The 23127-nt window shown below is 38.8% G+C and overlaps 1 protein-coding gene across 4 annotated transcripts in view; it reads right to left on the bottom strand.

The window, feature by feature from the left end:
- PEX1 (peroxisomal biogenesis factor 1) overlaps positions 1 to 23127 on the bottom strand; it is a 52065-nt gene that overhangs the window by 1679 nt on the left and 27259 nt on the right. For 3 of the 4 annotated variants that reach the window (XM_043541208.1, XM_007060298.4, XM_037890696.2), the window contains exons 13-23: positions 22042 to 22196; positions 20663 to 20852; positions 20250 to 20416; positions 19371 to 19505; positions 17167 to 17231; positions 14584 to 14726; positions 14399 to 14502; positions 12741 to 12917; positions 8063 to 8293; positions 924 to 1121; positions 463 to 593 (exon numbers count right to left, since the gene is read on the bottom strand). In XM_043541208.1, coding sequence (XP_043397143.1) covers positions 463 to 593; positions 924 to 1121; positions 8063 to 8293; positions 12741 to 12917; positions 14399 to 14502; positions 14584 to 14726; positions 17167 to 17231; positions 19371 to 19505; positions 20250 to 20416; positions 20663 to 20852; positions 22042 to 22196 — 1696 coding nt within the window. The remainder of the gene's footprint in view (positions 1 to 462; positions 594 to 923; positions 1122 to 8062; positions 8294 to 12740; positions 12918 to 14398; positions 14503 to 14583; positions 14727 to 17166; positions 17232 to 19370; positions 19506 to 20249; positions 20417 to 20662; positions 20853 to 22041; positions 22197 to 23127) is intronic. The other variant, XM_037890697.2, reaches the window with a different exon arrangement.

Raw genomic sequence — 23127 nt, 5'->3', positions numbered from 1 at the left:
CCCCTTCAGGTAAATAGGTAACTTCCTTTATCGATAGTGGGATTTATGTAGACAATTGTGTAGCTGAAGTAAGAATGATCCACTAGCATGCATTATTGGTATCAACCATAAGATAAAATAGTCTAAATAATGGAATAGCTAAATCTAAGCAAGTTAATATCTAGATGCAATCAAAATAACTACAAGCAGAAACAACAGCGAAGATAATGCAAATCTTCAAACACACATACACTGGTGAATTGTGCTTCCCTTACGCATATTTAATTTTATTAATGTTTAATAGTTCTGAAGTGCTGAAAAGATTAACTTTGCTGTGGGGATTATATAATTTATAATATAATTCAGTTATTTTACAAAACGCTGATATTAAACAAGTCTTGAAAGATTGAACTAAACGTAATGTTCATGCATGAAATTCAACAACAACTCTATACAAATTTAGTAACATAATTTACTACTTACAGTTCAACAAAATTCTTCCAGTCATCTTGACTTACAGATGGCCTTGTGTCCTCAAGTGCAGTCATTAGGTGGGACTGACTAATAATTAAAGTGTTCTTGGTTAATCCTGATTGGCTAGGGGCAACATCCTCCTTGAAAAGAGAAAATAAACAGCAATAACTTTCGGATCTTTTCCAACATGTGTCAGTATTATTCTAAAGTATATTTATCTCAAATGTACTACACACACAGTACTCAACTTATCTCCAGACATTAAAAACACAGGAATAATGTAGCTATATGAAGCAGTCAGCTTGCTGGCATATTTTGTCAGACTATGTCTTCGACCGTACACATTAGCTTTACTCTGTTTCAGTTTAATATTAATGCAGAAATAATTTATAAACAGGAAAAAATACAGACAAGGAGTGAAAACTAATGGAAACACGTTAGGATTGAATAATATGAAAAAACTGCCATACTCCATTCTTGCTCCTGTAATTGGCCTTGATTGCATTGATTTCAGCCCTGAGTTGCTCTCTTTGTTCCTGATTAAGTTCTTGGAAACCTTCTTGTGAGGCGGTTCTGAGCACAGAGGGTTGTGACGATACTATATCTCTCAAAGTAATGCCAGTTAAATCATGGGTTATGGAGTTTGGTCCAGACAAACACTGAGAGCTCTAGAGTGACGGGGAAAAAACACTAAGTTACTATTAATCCAAAATAGCAACTCCATAGTTAAGATTTTAATACACGTTCCATTTACCCACAGTTGTGTACCTAAGCTTTCTCTCTTCACCAATAAAAAGTCCTTTTTTTCCTAAAATGTGTCATTTATGGTGACTTCCCAGCACAAAAGCATCTGGTTAACCAGACAAGCTATTTTGGACATTGTCAAAGGGTATATGTACCCCCCTCTGGCCCAGAAACCAAAAGGTTAACATAGGCACTGCCGGTCATTGCTCCTTAGCAGCCTCAACCTAGCTGGGAGGATAAAAGGACTTGGAAGCAAAGGGGTGGGGCGGCCATCAGAAGAGTAAGAAGGCCTGGGGGAGGGAACTCCTGCCAGCAAGCTGCTGAAGAGCCACTCAGGGACAACACCCAAGAAGGAGACACCCAGAACAGCAGGCCAAAGAATCTGCAGAAATCCCAGGGAAAGTAGGGAGGAGCTCAGGGCATAGCCGGAGACAACAAACCCTGATACGGTTTATCTAGCTTGAGGACCCTGAGCTGGAACCCAGTGGAGTGGGTGGGCATGGATTTCCCTATCAACTCCCTGACGGACTTAAGAGTGGAGTGGGTCTTCAGATCCCTGGGCACCAGTAATAGACAAACAGCCCACCAGGCTAAATGAGTTCAAGTGCCAATGACCCGCAGGCCAGAGAAGGCACCATTGCACCAACACATTGGCTCAGACAACATACAAAACTTTGAATAATGAGGTATTTCACTTTTAGAAAAATCTAACTTTTTGGGAATACACTATTTCAAAAACAGTTGGTCTAATAGTCCAAATTTGTCTTAGTTATGAGTGAAAAATGAAGGTTATTTACTTGTACCCTGAGTTCTTTGAGGCCAAGCTGCACCAGCTGGTGCACTTCAAGAGTGTAAATGCGCAGAGTACACTTGAAGAAGAAATGAAGGTTACTTATTTGTAACCAGAGTTCTCTGAGGTGGACTCTGAATATTCAGACTCTTGGGGATGCAACATAAGTACAACTTGGATGGTGCGTCTAAGCTGTACTGGGTGGCACATCCCAACAGTAGGAAGAACTAGGGGCTTTGAATTCTGGGAAAGTTTACATGGTTAGTTTTGAAGCTATTCACTATGATAATTTAAACATCAGCAATCTGAGTTCTCAGCAGACTTTAGAAAATTTATATAATTCCAAAGCTGAAGCATATTAGGAAGTTCAAGAACTCTGAAGTATCAAAAAGTATGTTAATACAGCTGTCATCTATGACATATTATATATATATATATATATAAAAAACATTTCAAAAGCACCTCAGTGACTTAGGTTCCTAAATCCAATTTTCAAGAGTGACTTAAGCATTTACACTCCAAAGTCTCTTGAAAGACTCCTTGAAAATCATCTAACTGCCATTTGTGCTTCTAAAAATCACCCCCGAAATCATTTTTGAAAATGGGACATAGGTGCCTAAGTTACTCATTTAGGTACTTTTGAAAATTCTACCCCAATCTAATTTATACAGCTACTGGAGAATAAAGGTGTCTGCATTGGAGGGATATCAACATTTACCATGACACTTCATCATAAAACTAAAGGAATTTCTCAGACAAAATTCTATATTAAGATAAGGGTCTGAATTCACATATCAACTTTTTAATTCAAGAGCTTGATCAAAACACTGCAGTTATTACAAAAATAACATCTGAAAGACAGGCGAGTCTAAATTAATGTTAAAGTTTAAGCATAATTATGGAAAACTATGACATTCATAGGTACACAACCTTAACTCTGATGTTATATCAACATCTGTCTTCTACCTACACATCAACAATCCCCATATACCTAACCATGCTAGAACTGCACTAGCAAAATCATTTAAGCATAGTTTTAACCATAGTATTGACAGGGACTGCCAGACCTGCTACCTAGAGATTGTCTTTGTTTGAATGTCTGCCAAGATGTTAAAGAAATTCCCCCAGCATGTAGTCTCTGACAATCCTGTAGGGTCTGATTCAGAGAAGTACTTAAGCATGCATAACTTTAAGCATATGAATAGTTCCACTGACTTCTGATATCCTTAAAGCTATTCATATACCGATGTACATTGCTGAATTGGGGCCTCAATCTCTAATGGTCTGATCCAACAATCACTGAAGCCAATCAAGCCTCCTGTTGACTTTACTGAACTGAATCGAAACCTAAATGTATTTCAATTTACGGTGTTAGAAATGCAGAACAAAATCAATTTCCCTACATAGAGAACTGCCTTTGAAATTGCCTCCTGTAAGATACTGACTGCATTACTAGCCATTGTGCTTCAAAAACTGTTATTAATATAGATGAAATTTGACATATTAAAATATTTTGAACATTCATCCATGTTTTAACATGGAAACATTACGAATATACAGCTTTCTTTTAGGGACAAGAGTGGAAGAGTTAAACATGTTACAGCTTGACAAACTCATTGGAGTTCTGTTAAAGGAGGAAAAAAAAAAACCAAAAAAACCCCCCTTAGGTTCAGCCTGATAAACAGCAGCAGTACATTTTCCTAGTGCAGTGGAGATCTGGATTCAGAAGCGATCGCTGGAGATTAATCCCTATACCTTTAAGAGCATTCTGTAATCTCATGGTTAAGACTGGATGGTTGTCAAGGAAAAAAAAAAAAAGACGCAAATTTATTTTGTTTTAAAGAAGAGCAAAGTCAACAGATCACTTTATTTTGTAATTTAAAATATTTTAAGCTGCTTACTGATAATTGTTTAAAAAAAATCAGGTTATCCAGTTACATATAGAGCCAAGTTTATTAAAAAAAAAAAATCATATAGGAGTTTTACTCGGAAAGTTACAAGATCATTACTTGTTGCTAATAAAACCTTAAATTCATGTTTTTGTGTTAAAAAAAAGTTTGTGACAAAGATATAGTCTTAGTCACGGTTACTGAAGAATGCCAGGCACAATTAATTATATAGCATTATAGGTGTGCATATTGTATTGCAGACTTATGCAAAAATATAGTCCCTTATCCAAAGGCCTTACATTCTAATATAAGTAAATATAAAACACATCAGAGAGGAGATGAACACACAGTGCACCAAACTAGCTGAACTGTAGAGCTGCAGTGACAATGGTCCTGGATGAAGGCATTTGTCCCAATATCTTGTCTCAAAGAAAATAATTTTGTTTGCAGCTCTCCATGAGTAAGATGGTGAAGTAGAATTGAGCTAAATTCTACTTTAAGAATAAATGACATGAGGGATTGCCTGAGAATCCAGTCTGAATGCTAGGTGCAAAAAAGGCTGGCTAAAGTGGGTTCTGATACCTGGAAGACCACTGGGCATAATAAAAATTCCACATCTAAGGTTTGAACTTTCTCTTGGTATTAATACTTTGGATACCCATCCACCAGGATTTAAACTTTTGATAACAAATTTTATACACTATTGTGAGAGACTGTAATATCCTGAAAGAACCTTATGGAATTAAGATAAAACTTTATTGAATTAAGTTAAACCTTACTGAATGAGGGTTAATACCTTTGGAATACATTGTGTTAAAAATGCAATTGTGTATGTATTGTTGTGGCATTGTATATACCTTCTCTAGTAGGGAGGGGATACTTATGTACTCGATCTGTTATCACCCTTTGAAGCCACCTTCTGCACCCCACAGAGAAACACAGACTGGATTGTCCAGAAACCAACAGATAAAGAAAAAACTTTTGGATAAATAGACTTGGGGACTTCTTCTAGAAAATTTCTCAGTCACTCAGCCATATTTTAGAGCAGGGTTTCTCAAGCCGAGGGTTGGGACCCCAAACTGGGTCACCAGAATGTTTCAAAGGGTCACGTGGCAGCTCCTGTGGCTCCTGGTCCATAGGGCTGGCTGGGCTCACCTCCCTGCTGTAGGCACCGTAACCTCTGGACTCCCAGCGCCACTCAGGTTTGGCCCAGCTGTCATGATAACAGAAGCCCAAGGTAGGCCAAATTTGAGTGAGTGGCACTGCAACCCCATGAGCCAGGTCACAACTCCACTCACATAAACTTGGTCCAATCAGGGAGCGGGGCCAAACCTGAGTGATGCTGCAACCATGGAAGCTGCAATGCCCAGAGCGATAGCCAAGCCCAGCCAGCCCCACAACACAGGAGTTGCAGAAGTCACCACCGTGGGGTGAGTGCTGGGCAGATCCAATCCCCCACCCCCTTCCCCAGGGCCTCCACCTCCAGACTATATTACTGGGTCGTGACAGGCCATAAACATTTACAAATGGGTCCTGAGCCCAAAAAGGTTGAGAACAACTGTTTTAGAGGGTAAACACTGAGAAGCCTCTAGTCAACCTTTATTATACTAAAACAATAGGTACTACACAAAGTGAAAAAATCAAAGGTGAAACCAAATAAACTTTTGCAATAAACAAATATTGCCATTAAAGAGATTAAGGTAAATCAAAGACAGAATTATCACAAGATTTAAAACAGAGAAAATAAAAGATGGGAGATGAATTTGGACAAAAATTAATCTAGATGAGTGTGTCTCTGTATGAGAAATGGGATATACATTTTCAATATGTAGCTCAAAAATAATTTTTTAAAAATAAATTACTGTATAGATGGCATTTGACTCCAGTTAAGATCCATTGTATTTTTACACTAGGAATGCACTTAGCTGGAGGAGATGTGGAGAAAGGGGGACACGTGGCAGTGGCACTCAGGAATAAGATGATTTTGGGAGGAAATTATTAAAGAAATTCATCTTATAACAAAATGCCAGCTTCCCAGGAATTCTCTGACCTGCTAACTTAATGCACCAGTAAACATTTGAAACAGAATGCCAAATTCATTCTTTTTTATTGTTAGCAGGATTTTGTATTGCATGTTATTGGAAAAAAGTGACTTCTCCTATGGGATTGTGGTATAGTAAAATATGGAGTCTCTTTATAATGGAAAAGTTTTTGCATCAAGTACGTATACAAGAGAAGCATAAAAAAGAGGATAGGTATTTAGAAATTTGGTCTCCCTTTTTAGCATACTCAGAGGAAAATGGCTCCTTAGCCAGCAAGCCAGAATCTTTAGCTAGATTCTTTGAATATTAACCTGATCCTGAATAACTAATAAGTAATGTACAATGAAGTATGTTAATGTCTTATTGTAACTTTGACATAATAAAAAATAAAACAAAACAAAAAAAAAAGATTTTTCTTTGTGTTTTGGGAAAATATTTGAACTCCCTCAAGTCAAAACTTCTTCCAAAATCTGGAACAGACTCATTTGGATTGGAAGGGTCCTCTAGTGTATCATGTCAATGCATTCCCTGTATCATAGCAGGATTGAATTTATTATCTCTAAACCACCCTTAACAGGCAGGTGTCAAGTTTAGCCTTGTGGCAAGTCTATCTTTGAATACCTCAAGTAATTGTACAGCTGCCTTTTGCAATTTATTCTACTGACTAGCTGACTTATATTTATAAGCTATTTCTAAATACTTGATATTAATTTTCCCTGATGCAATTTATACCTAGATCTTGTGGGATTACTGCAAGTAGTGTAATACTTGCTCTACTGTATTTGAAAGAGGCATGGTAAACAAAGTTATTTTGAGGGGTTTTATGATTTCAGTAAATATAAACAAAATGTATTCCATAAGGTTAAAAATAGAGAAAACAGCTTTGAATATTACTGGCCAAGCTTTGTTATAAGATTATATTATTACTTCGATGGTAACGCAATTAAAACTATACCTCAAGTGACCTTGAATGAATGGAAGCAAAGAGCTGCCAAAGAACTATGCCTCCTCTGAGAATCTAGCTATACTTGTTGGGAAGAAGTGGCTACCTGAATTATAATGTCACTAAATGATTTAAAGGAAAGTTGTTTAGCCAGTTAGGATTTCAGCCTGACAACAGGTTGTTACAGTTTCAGATCACCAAGCTTTCTTCAAAATGATTAATATTTATTTCCTGTACAAAGACCTCTAATAGACTTTTAGAAAACCCCTATTACCTAGAGCCAACTGGAAGATAAGGGGGAAAAAAAGATTTTATCAGTAAGAGGTGCTTTAGCCTAAAAAAAGTTTTTCAAGATTTAAAATATTTTTTATAAAATCCATGCATTTCATAAAGATGCCAGATCCTGTTTCAAAAATTATATTTATGTTTTCATTTGTTCACTGCATCACATAAGTTCTTAAGTATATTCTCAATGTTCTTTATAATTTCTGTTCTTTGGTTTTCACCACATGTTGAACCTGTTCATGTGTGTCTGATGTGAATAATAACAAACTAGCCCATAGATATATGGCATCAGTAGGACCAGGATTAATAAAATAAGTTACCCATTCATGGTTGCTAAAGTCCCATTATGGTGAAATCCTGAGTCTGGCACAAATAAAGGGATAAAGGAATAAATTCCTTAGGTGACTTGTTTAACAGCGGTGGCAACAAAACTATAGAAATTCTGGTCCTTAAGTCCAATCAATAACTGCAGCTAAGATTTTCTTACTCCACAGAAGCAACCCATTTGGCCAAAAGTACTGCACTGATGGAATAGCTTATTGGAAACTGCCGCATTCCAGGTGCTGGCATTCTCAGCATTCTGATTGTGACTTGGCTTTCCAGCACTCTATGCTGACTGAAATGGTTCTGTAATATGGTACTATTCAGTCTCGGTTACTTTGGGAGAATTTTTTTGGGGGAAAAACACATAGGTTACATAAAAAGAACTAGTTAGGACGTGGTTTACTTAATTATAAAATATCTTGGTCTAAGACACTGTCAAATTGCAGAGAAGTAAAAGCACTGTAACTGTTCCTGTCTTCTAAATTCACAGTATCTGTTTTCATACACAAAATATCGTAATTTGTATATTTTTATATTGCCCCCCTAAAAAAGTTTAGAATAAATGTCAATTATAGAAAAAGAGACAAATTACCAGTTCTGAAGGAGTTCCATTTCCTAGCTCTGATTCATAGGAGCTTCCAAAGTATAGACGATAAATGTTGGACCTTGAATCTTCAGGAAACAACTCGGACATCTCTAGGGAAATAAGAGACTGCTCCAACCCTCCTTCTACATCTCCTGCTGAATCATCTGAACCACTGCTATGGTTTAAGAAAACCATAGAAGAGAGACTGAGGTCACTGTCTGAGCTAGAACCGATATCCTGGAACAAAACAAGAACAAAATGAGACCCATTGCCAGAGGCTTTAAATTTATTTACACGTAACAGCAATTTGCTATTTCATTTAAAATTGATATTTAACAAACAATATAATTTGGATTATTTCTGCTTGATTGCTGATTCTAGCAATCCCTCCTCCACTGTGAGGAAATTTCTAACTATTTTGCAGAGAAAATTCTTCAGATTTAGCTGGAACTTTTTGCTTCCGTAGCAGACAGAAGAGCAATAATTTGGGGAGATAAATATAATGTCTTATTTCATTGTTTTGTGTCCTGTGTCACTCACTAAGCATATAAGATGTTAGCAGAACTTCAGACACAACCTGTACTGTACCATATCCTTCCGGGCTGATGAAAGACTGCTGGAAAGTAACAGGTCCATTATTAGTGGTGTTTGTCAAGGTTTCTGTTAAGAGGAAAAGATGCTGCTAAATTTTAAAGATGTTTGTGAATGCCTTTTCCTCAATAAACCATCACTTGATGTTGACAATGGGGCTACTTACTGCCCTATTTCAAATCTTTGTGAGATGGGTGAGTTATGATACGAAAATAAGCAACGTGAAGGTTGAAGGCTAAAAACCAATCCCCTGGCTGTAACGATGGAATTTAGCTACAAGAGAAACCATCCTGAATTTTTGAGACTTGACAAAGTTGTTTAGGAGTCTTAGATCCAAAATTGGTCTCCATCCTCCATTCTTTTTTGGGACCAGAAAGTAGCTGGAATAAAACCCCTTCCCTCTGTGCAGAATAGAAACTAGTCTACAGCCAATTATCAGAGGGCTATCTGTGTTAGTCTGTATCCACAAAAACATCTTGTATCTGAAGAAGTGTTTTTTTAACCACAAAAGCTTATGCCCAAATAAATCTGTTAGTTTTTAAAGGTGCCGCTGGACTCCTTGTAGTTCTACAGCATCCGTTTGCAGATCCACTTCTGGCTTTAAGAGGTGCTTGTGAGAGGGGTCAATGAAGAGTGATAGGGAATGGAGTGGGTGTAGGGGAGGGAAGTAAAATGGATAGTGTGCCCTGATCTTATAACCTCCAGGACCCATTTGTCTGATGTGGTTCTCTCCTATGCAGAAAGAAAGTGGGAGAGAGATTCCAAAAGAGTAGAAGGAGGGTACAATGGTATATATACAGCTTGGTGTTGGGGAATAGTTCCGGGTCTTCAACCAGCCCGTTAAAACTGATGCTTAGATTATGCTGTTTCAGTAGCAGGTGCAGAGGGATCAGGCGGTCTCTTTCTCAGGACCCTCGACTTTTTCCTGGGTGGTTTCATATGGTCTCTGCAATCCTGAGAATGAAGCAGGGTAGGATCTTTGAGTGGTCTGGAATCTACTAAATTTGTCTGTAGGTATGTAAATCCCAAGGGATTGCAGTGTAGCTCTGGAATCCTTACAGGTATTCAGTGATTCACCAGTGGACTCAGTGAACAGTTTGAAGTCATCAAAGGGAAGGTCCTCAACTGGGAATCCAGAGTGGAATCCCTATGCATGACTACTGCCATAGAGATGGATAGAGCGGCAGTGTAGGCTGTGTCCAAAAAGGCTTGTAGCTAACAGCTGAACCTCATTAATAGCAACCTGAAACTGGTCACACTGATCAGCTGGCAGATGCTCAATAAAAGGTGGTAATTTGAATGATTGCATTTAGTCATGAGAGCTTGACAGTTCTCGATCCTAAACTGAAGTGTTGTGGATGAGTAGGTCTTTCTGCTGAATAGATCATCCTCATCACATGGTGTGGCCTTCGCATGATGTTGTGTGTCATATTTGTTCACTGACTCCACAACCAAGGAGATCAGTGTCAGATGGGTTAACAGAAATTCAGATTTCAGAGTAACAGCCGTGTTAGTCTGTATTCGCAAAAAGAAAAGGAGTACTTGTGGCACCTTAGAGACTAACCAATTTATTTGAGCATAAGCTTTCGTGAGCTACAGCTACACTTCATCGCATGCATCCGATGAAGTGAGCTGTAGCTCACGAAAGCTTATGCTCAAATAAATTGGTTAGTCTCTAAGGTGCCACAAGTACTCCTTTTCTTTTTTCAGAAATTCAGAGTCTTTAGCTGGAACATAATATTTTTTATTGTCCTGTTTACATGTTGGTGGAATTGTTGCAGGGGTCTGACAGATGGATTTGGCAAAATCAAACAGGGTCTCATTAATAGGCAGGACAACTCAGGTAGAGGGATCCATTGGAGGATGTCCAAGAGCTTATGCTGTGGCTCCCTGACCTCCTCTAGGGGAATCTGGAGGGAATCCATAATGCGCTTCATTAACTCTTGGAAGTATCTGAAGTCATCAGCCACAGTTGGTGAGGAAGACATAATTGCTTCATCTGGGAAAAATTAATATTTGCTTGTGGAGTAACCTCTTTAAGTGTCCTGGCCTCCTGCTCCTCAAAGGATTTTTGTTCCAGAGATAACGAAGGAGGAGCAATTGGAGTAGGGGCGTATTCCCCGCAAGAGAGAAAAGGCGCATGGGAAAACTGTGGATGATACACAGCCCAAAAATCCCAGTATGGCCAATGGGGAGGGTCAAAAGGCATCTGAGTGACATTCATCGGTGCTTGAACCAGGTCAGGGGAACACAGGCCCATCTTTGGTGCAAATCCCTCTCATCAAAAGTGTCAGGATGGAAATCTCATCTGAAGTGTCAGGGAATCTTGGATAAAACTATTTGAATGAAAGGAAAATTCCTGCTCTTCAAGAGGGGGGGCCTCAGCACTCTCTGAATGTGTTGGAGAGCCACATGGCACCGGGGAAAGGTCTCACCTTGGTGACCGTGCTTGTCGCGGTACTGATACCGTTGCAGTACTGACTAACAAGGGAGACTCCAGCTCCTGGAAAACCAGTAGATTCTTTGAGAATCTGAACTTCTGAGGTAGCGGGTAGGTTTGAAGAGCGGGGCCCCATCCCATTGTCAGTACCGAGGGTATATGCTGCTCTGGCAAGTCCACTCTTGTCAAAGTAGATGATACTGATGAGGTGATATTAGGGGGTGCCGAGACCATATGAGAGGCATGACATCTTCCCAGTACTGAAGTTGTCTTAGTGGCCAACTTAGATGCAGACGGAACCGAAGAAGTCATGGAACTGTTCTCTTAGAGGTGGAATGCTTTGATGATGTAGTGTCCTGCTTGTGCAGCACTGAAGGTTTTGGTACTTAGGCATGCTTGCTGGCCTTTTTCTCTGCTTAGCCTGGAGCCCCAAGCATAGGATTGATACAGAGAGCCTCTGGTGCCTCAACTGTACCCAGAGTGGGACATGAGGTCTCCAAAGCAGCCTCGATCCATGGGAACTGAGGTATTTTTGAAGTGGACTCTTTCTGTGGAGATTGACTTCATTTTCTATGGGTTTTCTCAGTGGATTTACCTTGGGTAGACCTAGGTAAATGTGTTGAAGTTGACAGGGCCTTGTGTTCACTCAGCAGCCAATATTCGGTGGGGTCTCCTGGCCTGAAGCTGAGGCTTGTTGGAGGGAACTCTCCATTATTAAGAATCTCAGTTTTAGCTCCCGATTTTTTCTTACCCTGCCCTTAAAGATGGAGCAGTTGGAGCACTCTCAGGGATATGAGATTCAACCAAGCAGTGGACACAACAAGAATGCCCATCACTGACCGGGATGGCCTCCCAGCAAGAAATGCACCACTTGAAGCCCAGAGAGCCTGGCCTACCCCAAGACAACAGAATCTAACAGGGGAAAGTCCCACTCCCCAATGAGGAAAGAGATCAAAAGTCACCCTAAATTATTGAATAAAATGTAAATATAATAACTAAAGAAGGGTACCTAGGCTAAGCAACTTTGAAAGGAAGGCATGGAGAGTGGCTTGCCCGTGCACTCCTATAGAGCCTCAGAGTGGGGCATGAGGAATTATATGATGCATGCACGGGCCAAAGAGACACTACTACCAAAATACTCTGATTAAAGGGGCATGAGCACACCTGAAGTGGAGCACCCATGGGAACACTACTCAAGGAAGAATTATCAGGTGTCCATGCTGATATTATTAGGTATGTCAACTCCTTTTAATACCCTAATATTGGGAAATTGCTCACTGACCCTAAGGACACTCATGTGAGGGTTACTGGGTTCTGTCTTGTCACTTCTCTCATTCAATATGCATGGGTTCAGACCAAAACAAATCAATTCAACATCTTTTCTAAATGGCAAAAATACTTTAAAAAATTAAACTAATTTTGTCACAGGGAAATTATTAAAATTTTAATAAGCTACAAATATAGAATAAGTTTTAAACTATCTGACAGAGTTTACAGATCACAGAAATTATAGGAAAAGGAGACATTTTATTTAAATATAATTTTGCCAAAAGTGGCAGAAATCTCTTTTGGGTAAAGTTAACCTCTCTAAAATATATTTGTAACACAACGCAGTAATTAAGGAAATCCTTTAAATACTTTAAGTGCACTTACTTGTGGTAAACTTGAACCCAAGCTAGCATGTATTGCTTCTAACTGGGCATTGTACAGTAAAGCTTTTAGATCAGCTCCTGTGAAGTGCTCTGTTTTTGCTGCCAAATGCTGAAAGTCCACATCATTTGCCAAAGGCAGAGAATGACTGAGGGCTTTTAGGATTTCAAAACGAGAAGTCTAAAAAGAAAAAAAGGTAAAGTCGTCTGTTTCCTGCTTCTAACTGCTATTCAGTACTTTGACAGTAATTCTCTCAAGCACTTTCTCAAGTGGTCAAACTAATCTGCAGAAATGTATGTTTTGGAAGGGGATACTCATATCATTAAAATAGTACATATATGAACAATCTATTTTCAAATACAAGCATATGCTCATTACTACTTTCACTTAATTTTTCTAAGAAAAATGCTGCCAAACAAAATATCCAGTGAGCCATGAATTCTCTGAGCGCATTCTCTAATTATTTTATCAATATCCAAGATTTTTAAATACACCATTAAAAGGTGAACTCTCATACACATTTTGTAAATATAACTGGATTTGCCTTTTTACCAGTTTTCACCTTTCTAAACATAAGAAGAGAAGTGTCCAGACAAAGGAAATAACTCTGTTGGACTGAAGAGCTCATTTTTTTGTCCCATGGAAATAGCAATGAAAAATATTTGGATAGAATGTGTTTGCATTCTTAGTGCATGGGATTATCTTTGTACATGTGAGAATGAAATGGGGTGATATCTGTTAAACTTGCCATGTAAATTGCTAATGAATATTTGCCATTATAATTAGGGGCAATCAAAGAGACAAATCCTGCAATCTCTGCTGCCCTGATCCAAAACCCACTGAAGTCACTGAAAGTCCTTCCATTTACATCAGTACATAATTGTCCAAATGCTGATGAAATATGTTTCCATTGCATGGAGGCCAGGTAATGGAAAGCCCAAACAGCTGGACTCCATGCCTACCTGCTCTGGAAAACACTGGGTCACTAATTTGCATGGGGAAGCAAAAGGCCATGTACTCTACTCCTCATTATGCCCTGCAACAGCAGGTGAAATGGTGACCTGGGCCCTGTTGGCAGATGGAAATGACAAATTTCAATCTCCACAATCCCTGCTCCTATGTATTTCCTGTAAGCAAAGCCCCTTTTATGAGGGCTTTAGCCACAAGATCATGATTGGTCCTACATCTGTGGAAAACAATGGAAGAATATCTGGAGAAAACAAACACTAACACTATCAGTCAAATCAAATTTAATATGGCTGTCTCCTAAATGGGATTACAAACATCTGAAGGGCTACATTCTTTCTACAAATACAAGACCTAAGAATACTGGGCCTGATTCTATACTGCTTGAACACTGCATAGTCAATTACATAGTGCAAAGCGGGCGTAAAACTCCATAACTCTGATTTGGTCATGTTTTATCGCCATTTTACATTCATTGCATCTGATCCACTCTGCATTACTCCAGTTTTACAACAGTGCAATTCCATAGAAATTAGTAAAGTTACACAGGTGTAAAACTGAAGTTATGCAATGGTGAATCAAGTCCACTTTGTTCAGGTGTACATGACTACACAAAGTACAAGGCAGTGGAGAATCCCGCTCATTATTCTGATTTTTTTTCCTTTCATATATGGTGCAGTATAGTGTTTCTTCACCTGATCAGGAGGAGGACAGTACAGGCATTTATCCAGTCGACCTGGCCTCAACAGAGCAGGGTCAATCAAATCAGGACGACTAGTAGCAGCCAACACATAAACCCCTTAGAAAAAGTAAGAGATTATCATTAATGTGTTGAACTCATGCCTTTAAAAAAAAAAAAAAAGACAGCTAAATTATTTACCTTGTAAGCCTTCTACTCCATCTAGCTGAGTCAACAGTTGGTTAACCACTCGGTCTGTCACTCCAGTATTATCATGACCTCGTCGAGGGGCAATGGAATCAAACTCATCAAAGAAAACTAAACAAGGCTTGGCTGCCTGTGCTCTGGAACAAAATACAATCCTTCAGTTCTGCTTAGGTTTGAGCTAAGTAAAATAAATCTGCTTAGAGATGTGAAATATGTGTTCTGTTTGTAAGGACTTGTCTGCACAAAACACACTTATTTGTAGTAAGCTGGGGTGTAAATCTACCCTGTGCTAGTGGGGATCCTACTACCATGCACTAAAAGTTCTGTAGTATTTGATCTACCCTGCTTTGAAAAGGAATAGACTGAAGCACAGAAAGGAACTTCTAGTGTGCAGCAGCAGGGTTGACACGGATGCTAAGAGCTTGTCTATACAAACATTTAGTTTACAGCAAGCTGCTGTGTGAATCTGGCGTGCACTATCTGCCCAGTCTAACTGTTCATGTGGACCCAGCTGATGCACATTAAAAATCTGCTAATGCACTTTGATCTAGTCCTGTTTCAAAGAGGACTAAATCAAAGTGCTCTAACAAACTATTTATGCCTGAACTGTTAGACCCTGGCAGACTAGCGTGGGGTAGATTCACACCACAGCTAGCCACAGTCTAAATGTTTGTGAAGATAAGCCTTAGTGTGTGGCAGGCTATTGCAGGGTAGATTTACATCCCAGCTTGCCATGAACTCAGTGTTCATGTAGGCCAGTCATGTGCAACCTTATTACACAGGAAGGCCATATAAACCTAATACTCCTGGGGAAATTCTGTGCCAAAAAATTAAAAATTCTGCGCATAATATTTTCAAATTCTGCATATTTTACTTGTCAAAATAACACAATATAATCACACTGGTTTCAATTATTTTTGGTCATTTATTTCAAAATACCTGTCAGCAAGTATGCCTGTAACAATACAGGCAATAAAAAAAGATTCAGAAAATGTTTTTTGACAAATAGATTTTTTACTAGGCATATTAATACAGAAATCTGAGTAATAATTCATTTAAAACTTCAATACAGAACCATATTTTCCACATCCCTCAAAGTCAGGGAGGTAATAGAGGAGCTGAGGGAGAGGGAAGTAATTGCTGGGAAGGAGTCTGGGTGTGAACTTGGAGGCTTGTTGGGTATGAGCGGGAAAAGTATGAACAGATTTTTTTGAGGGGCGGGGAGGGACTGTTAGGGAGCTTCCCCCATGCAGACCCTGGCTGACCCTTAGCTTCTCCCATTCAGTCAGGCACATCTGCCCTCTCCCTATGTGTCCTTGCATCCCCTGTCCACGTGTCCCTCCACCCCCACTCAGACACCCCCCTGTTCCTGTGTCTCTGGGCCCCCACTCAGCCAGCCTCTTTCCCCTGTAGCTCTGCACCCCTCCCGCTCTGCCCATGTGGCCCTGCACCTGCCTCCCCCTGTGGCCCCGGGCCTCCACTCCCATTCAGCCCCAGTCTGTCCTCCCCCACTCGCCCTTATGAGCCTGTCTGACCCCCCCAGCAGCCGCACTCTGTCTCTCCATAGCCCCTGTCTCCTGACGTGGCCTGACAGGCGCTGCAAAGAAGGCAGGCTCTTTCTCTTCCCTAGCAGGCTGGGAGCGGTTGCTGTGTTCTATTGTCATAGCACCCTCTGGTGAGCAAAAGGTGGAACTGCAGCAACATTCCAGCAGAAGCTTTTTTCTGCACAAAAAATTAAAATTGTGTGAGGCTCATGAATTATGCACACGTGTAGTGGTACAGAATTCCCCCAGGAGTAACCTAAGCACAATCTTGAAAGGGCCAAACAGATTCTACGTATTTGAATAAGATTTAAAATCACCAGTATTGGTTTTATATTTTCAGTTCAGCTTGTTTTGTATGTTTTTAGATAGAAACAACCTATGTACAGTATTGTCTATTTATACACTTGTGTAAACTAAAATGATGTAAACATGACGACAAAACGCTAATGAATTGGCCGTTAGTATATTATGTGGAAGCAGACAGTGGGCCTTATGAAATGCTCTGGTGGGTTGTGTATGGCCCATGGGCTGTAGGTTCAGCACCCCTGATGTAGACAAGTCCTAATATAGTTACATTTAATTATAGAAGGCAGCAACTATGATGGTTTCCTGTGGAAATGAGCTGCTTTGAAGAACAGGATTTCCAGTTAACTACCATTAATATTTTATACTTTATTTTGTACTTATTTCTATTTCCTTCTGAAGTTCACAATTATGCTGTTCAACTACTGTGGAAACTTTAATGTCAATACAAGCAAACAGGGTCTCAGTTTGTGAAGTCTTACCCGAAGGCCACCTACACAATAAACTACAAGGAACACAATTTATCAAATTATGAAGAATGAAGGTTAAGTTGACCCTGTCAGGATTTTAACATGTGGTTTCAGCAGGTCTAGCTATTTCAGACCTAATGATCAAGACCCATTAAGCCTGCTCCTTCAGACTGCTGACCAGGAAATTCAAATAATTATTTTTAGCATCAACCATGAAAGTGGAATCTATTTACAACAAAATTTATTCTTAGAGAACCAACCTGTTAAAGACATCTCGAATAGCTTGCTCACTTGCTCCAATATATTTACTGAGGAGCTCTGGTCCCTGTAAAATAGCAAAATGAGAAGACTCAGGAGTTGTGGTTTTTCTTAATTCCATATCACTGTGGAATCTATTAACAAGGTGGGTTATTTATGCAAGCACTAGAGAATTTCAAAGTAATGGGCAAGAAGTGGTTCCCAGGTGAGTCAAAAAACTAGATAAACTGTGCCAGGTAGTGCTAATTTCAGTCACTCTCTGTCTTCCTGCTATAAAGGGAAATGTGTTACAGTATCACAAGTCTGTGGATTGTGTTCTGAAGATACATTTAAACTATTCTGGCCAGCTGCATTACCCACTGAGTTAGAATAGTTTTATAAAGAAGAAGAAATTAAGACTACATAAAATTTTCTAAAAAAATACTTAGTGATTAATTACAAACCAAACTCTCAGAGATAACATTGTGTGGCCACAGTGTGCAGTCACTCAGTGGTGCTTAGATAGCCAGGGCCAGATCCATAAAGGTACTTACACATCTAAGTCTTGGGTTTAGGTGCCTAAATCCCAGTTTCTGCTCCACTGCAATTCACAAAACTCCCGCCAAACCCACTCAGTGCCTAAATTTTCAGGATAAAAGTTCCCTCTGTGCCTATGTTTCTGCCTCTGAGCAGGTGGACTGGTGTCCAGACACCTGTCTCCCGCCTAAGCCTCAGACTGATTCACAAACTGGGGAAAGATAGAAATAGGCATGTCATAAAAAGAAAGGGAAGGGTAACCACCTTTCTGTATACAGTGCTATAAAATCCCTCCTGGCCAGAGGCAAAACCCTTTCACCTGTAAAGGGTTAAAAAGCTAAGATAACCTCGCTGGCACCTGACCAAAATGACCAATGAGGAGACAAGATACTTTCAAATCAGGAGGGGTGGGGGGGAAAACAAAGGGTCTGTCTGTCTGTGTGATGCTTATGCTGGGAACAAATCAGGAATGCAGACTCAGAACTTCTGTAAAGTTAGTAAGTAATCTAGCTAGAAATGTGTTAGATTTCCTTTTGTTTAATGGCTGGTAAAATACGCTGTGCTGAATGGAAAATATATTCCTGTTTTTGTGTCTTTTTGTAACTTAAGGTTTTGCCTAGAGGGATTCTCTATGTTTTGAATCTGATTACCCTGTAAGGTATTTACCATCCTGATTTTACAGAGGTGATTCTCTTACCTTTTCTTTAATTAAAATTCTTCTTCTAAGAACCTGATTGATTTTTCATTTTCTTAAGATCCAAGGGTTTGGGTCTGTGTTCACCTGTACAAATTGGTGAGGATTTCCCAGGAAAGGGGGTGTAGGGCTTGAGGGGATTTTGGGGAAAGACGTCTCCAAGTGGGCTCTTTCCCTGTTCTTTGTTTAACATGCTTGGTGGTGGCAGGATAGGGTTCAAGGACAATGCAAAGTTTGTACCTTGGGGAAGTTTTTAACCTAAGCTGGTAAGAATAAGCTTAGGGGGTCTTTCATGCACGTCCCCACATCTATACCCTAGAGTTCAGAGTGGGGAAGGAACCTTGACAAGGCATTTTCCCACCTATCTTGTGTGGAGGGCTCAACCCAGTGGGTGGCTGCTAAGCAAGGCTACTGGATTGGCCCCCATTCAAAATTGCCCTGGCAGTGTCCGCCTTATAACTTTTAGCCCAGTGGTTAGAGCACTCACCTGAGATGAGAGAGCCAGGTTCAATATTCCCCTCTCATGGAGGGGGAAGGATTTGAACAGGGGTCTCCCACCTCCCAGAAGACTGCTCTAGCCACTGAGTTATGGGATATTCTGATGGGGGGTGGGGCTTCAGTCTTTCCTGTTGAACCTGTTCCACTGTGGATAAATAATAAAAGAGTGATTGGAGCAGGGAGACTGGACCCTGGGTCTCTCACATCCTCTAGACTTACAGCATCATAGTCACATACACACACACACTCGTTCTCTCTCTCTCTCTCAGTCTGGCCCAATGACTAAGTAAGTATTTATCCACAGCAGAAAAATTAAATGTTATAACAATTTCTTTGTGGTCATGACACTGACTTCATTTTAAATGTGAATTTCTTATTTTGGTATTTGTTTTTGCATATATATATTATACATACACACACACCCACACACACAAAGTAACTAAGTTGGGATTTTTTGCATTAATACAAAGATCTAATAAACCATCAAAACTTTGTTACCTTGATGCTGATAAAATTCATTCCACTCTCTCGGGCAATTACACCTGCTAATAGAGTTTTTCCTGTTCCAGGAGCACCATACAACAAAATTCCTGTCCTCTGTCGTATTGGCAAGTTTGCAAATAATCCTGGATACTGAAAATACAGAGTCATCAAGAGTAATATCTATTTCCAAATAAGTAATTATGTAATAATTGGCTTCTGATGAGTGTTTATTTATATGGACATTCTTGTGGGATTACTTACTTCATCCACATTATCAGCAGAAGGGCTCATCTCAACTGATATTATCAGTTATATTATAATTGGGTTATATTAAAGTAGCTTATTACTAAAAGTTCCAAACCATTTATTTGAAAAGCTCCAGGGTGAGTTTCTCACCCTTACTCTGGTACCTTTACTTTGGGTAAAAGAGCCAGGCTGATGTAAAAGGGTACTAAAAGCTCCATAACCGGCTAAGGGAAGAGTCCTCTGGTTCAGCCACTATAGATAGCTGTAGAAATGTTACCTTCTCAGGACCAACTTACAAGTCCAGGAGTAGAAGACAAGCCTGGGGTTGGGAGGAATGTGTCCAGGTCAAGGCTGCAATAAAACAGAGCTTCTGGGCAGCACTATGGCCCATAGGGCTGGAATGCTTATGTTATGTTCTAGGCCTCTCAAGCCTTCAGAGCATCTCAGGCAAGGGAGGGTGCAAAAAATGGCTTAAAGGCACCTTAGTCCTCCCTCTACTAGAACTACAAGTTCTGTGCTGTACCTGTAAGAGTCCATTTTTTCTAAGAGTAGCTGTTCCACAAAGTAAAATTGTTAATCAGAGTTCCAGAAACACAATGGTTTGTAAAGTACTGAAGCATCTGTTCCTGGTTTAAAAGAAAAGGGTACCTTTGTGGGTAACTGGATGGTATCCATGAGTATTTGCTGTACATCCTTTAAGCCACCAATCCTGTCCCAGCCCAAGTCTTTAGGTTTGTGTAGGTTAACATTTCTCAGAGATGAAGGAGTAAAATGTTTTAAAGCTTTTTGAAAGTCTAAGGTTGACAGATTCAAGTCTGTTGAAAAAACCGCCGGGAACAAACAAACTCCAGTTAAAATCAATTTACCCTTATGGTGGAGGAAAAAAAGAATGTATGAATATGATATCAAAGACAAGAAAACTTTCTAAACAACAGTTAAATGCATTTTAAATGTAAAGTATGGAGAGTTTTACTATAACTTCTTGCTTCTGTATTATTATTGCACACACATGCCATATGGTACAACTAAAACAAAGTAGAGATTTGGTGACTATCACATACCTTCCTTGTTGCACGCTCCCTTATTAGAAACACAGGAGTGTATGGCGCGATCCACTAGCATTGTAAAGTCTCTAGCTATAAACCCTTCTGTTTCCTTTGCAATGTGCTGGAGATCAAGATCATAGAATCTGTTTATATCGGAGTTCAATTTATTTTCTATTATGGAATGCAGTAATTCACATCTTTGCTCCTGAAAAATAAAACTATATAGTGAATTTATACATAGTTTTTCACAGATATGAATTATTACCTTAAGCTTAGAAGAATCAAAATGTTTCAGATAATGAAAACAGTTACCAACATTTCATTCAACATAGGAGTTTTTTGACCAAATGTATAAAAAATACTAACACAAATTGAAGAAAAAATAATATTTTATCTGACTTTCTCTAAGAGTTCACCAGCTTTACAATTCTAAATGACTAATTGACCACTGTAACCTCTAGCCCAGCAATGATCATTTCAGAAATCAATCTTTCTATTCTATCCCAGTCATATCTGCATCACAAACACTGGAATAAATTCCAAATCAGAAATGAAGAATGAGAAATCCTAGAAACAAACAGACCAACTCACACAGGTATAAAGGGCTTGATCCTGAGAGGTGCTGAGTACTCTCCACTACCTTATAGAATAAGGCCTATACTGGAAATTTTTATTTGTATTTGGACACTGGTTAAAAAACAAGTCTAGGTAATTTCAGATTACAGAGTTGTCATACAACATAGTTTTTCAGGGGAAGTCTTTTCTTCTGCCACAAGTCAGCACTTAGAGATCTGAATGCAGTCCTTGATTTTTTAAATGGATCATTTATGACAGGAGAACAATAAAAGCACCATAAACTTGGGTATGATTCCAAAGTGTTGTGGGCATTCTCTCACACACTAGTACAAAATACAAATCTTTTTTATTTTTCCTTAGAATACACTATATTTAATACATGGATTGCTATTTCTTTTGTACCATTTCAATATAGTCTATTTTTAAGAGTAGAAGGATATATTCAATTAAACAAATTTTTGAATTTAAAAAAACTAGTTCCCTTTAAATATTTTAAAACCCAAATACAATTTGGGAAAGTATACATTATGGTGAAGTGTCTGTTAATTTGAATGGTGTGAGACAGACTCACCACTAGGCATAACTTTGTGTTTTTTTTCCAAAAAGGAACCTTGAAGATAACATAGAAAAGTTATAGGCTATTTAATATCACAAAAGATCTCTTAAAATCCCCAGTAGCGTTGTTGTGTTTTTGGTTTGGTTTTACCTCAACTTCAGCAGCAAATTATCTCTTTGTGTTACCTCTTTGGTGCAGCATCTAAGTCTGTAGGGAAGTCACAACCAACATTTTGACCAAGTTATTCAATTATTGCATTTACCTGATCTGGAGGCTGGATATGTTTGAAGCACTGAAATACATGAGTTCCTTGACCAGAAACAAGGGAAGGATGCAGAGAATGTTCAGATTGGCTTGTGGCAATTAATGCAATCAAACTGCCCATGGAAATAACTTCTTTTATCACATCTTTCAGAACTAGATATACAAGACATTGTTTCATGAGTAATAAAAGATTATAAATTTCATACATTTATTAATGCTGAGTATTTTTACAGTACTGGAGATATAACACCGACTACTACACTAACTTTTCTGTAATGTATTATAGAACTGTTATCATCTAAACAAATGTATTTATTTTTCAAGGCACAGTCTACTCCAACAAGGAAACACTGTCAGAAATGCTTTGCATAGGACTAAACTTGTACAGTTATTGATGATGTCTACCCTGTGATATTAAAGATTATTTTCCTCTATTGTGAATTCTGCTGCTGTATCTGGAATGAATAAAATGCAGAAAGCTACAATCCCAACTCTGCAGCGTAGTCAGGAAAAAGTTGAAATAATAATATAATTTAGATAGTTTATTGTATGACTTATCACAATACCAAGGTGTTAAACTGTGTTTTGTGCCAAGCCATTGTACTAAGAGTTTAGGATAAATAGCAGTTTTGAACTACTTAGATCTCTAGATGTCATGTACAAAAATAAAGCATATAAATAAGGCAGATCATTTATGCTAACTTTTAAAACTGCGTATCAAGGTTGTGTGCATAAAACAAAAATGAAGCATTAAGACATTGAAATTGTACATACAAGTACCCATTTTGTAATTTAGGTGTACATTTCTGAAAATTTAATCTCAGTGTGAATTCCAGAAACCACAAAAGGAATTTAATTAAAAAAGTTGCAATCTCCCTTTGACACTGCTTAGAAAATTGAAGATCTGTTATACCTTAAATCCTACAACAAGGGCAGAATTTAACACAGTTAAAATAATAAAATATATTGATGCTGATTATTTCATATTATGTTATTTCAGTCTCCTGTACTGAAAACATTTATGTGGAGAGATTTTAATGTTGGCTGCACTTTAGAGAAAAAGATCGTATGGAGGATGCATTGT

Source organism: Chelonia mydas, chromosome 2, assembly GCF_015237465.2.
Source record: "Chelonia mydas isolate rCheMyd1 chromosome 2, rCheMyd1.pri.v2, whole genome shotgun sequence".
Lineage (NCBI taxonomy): Eukaryota > Metazoa > Chordata > Testudines > Cheloniidae > Chelonia > Chelonia mydas.
The sequence above is the reverse complement of the archived record's forward strand: the minus strand, read 5'-3'. Positions and strand labels throughout refer to the sequence as shown.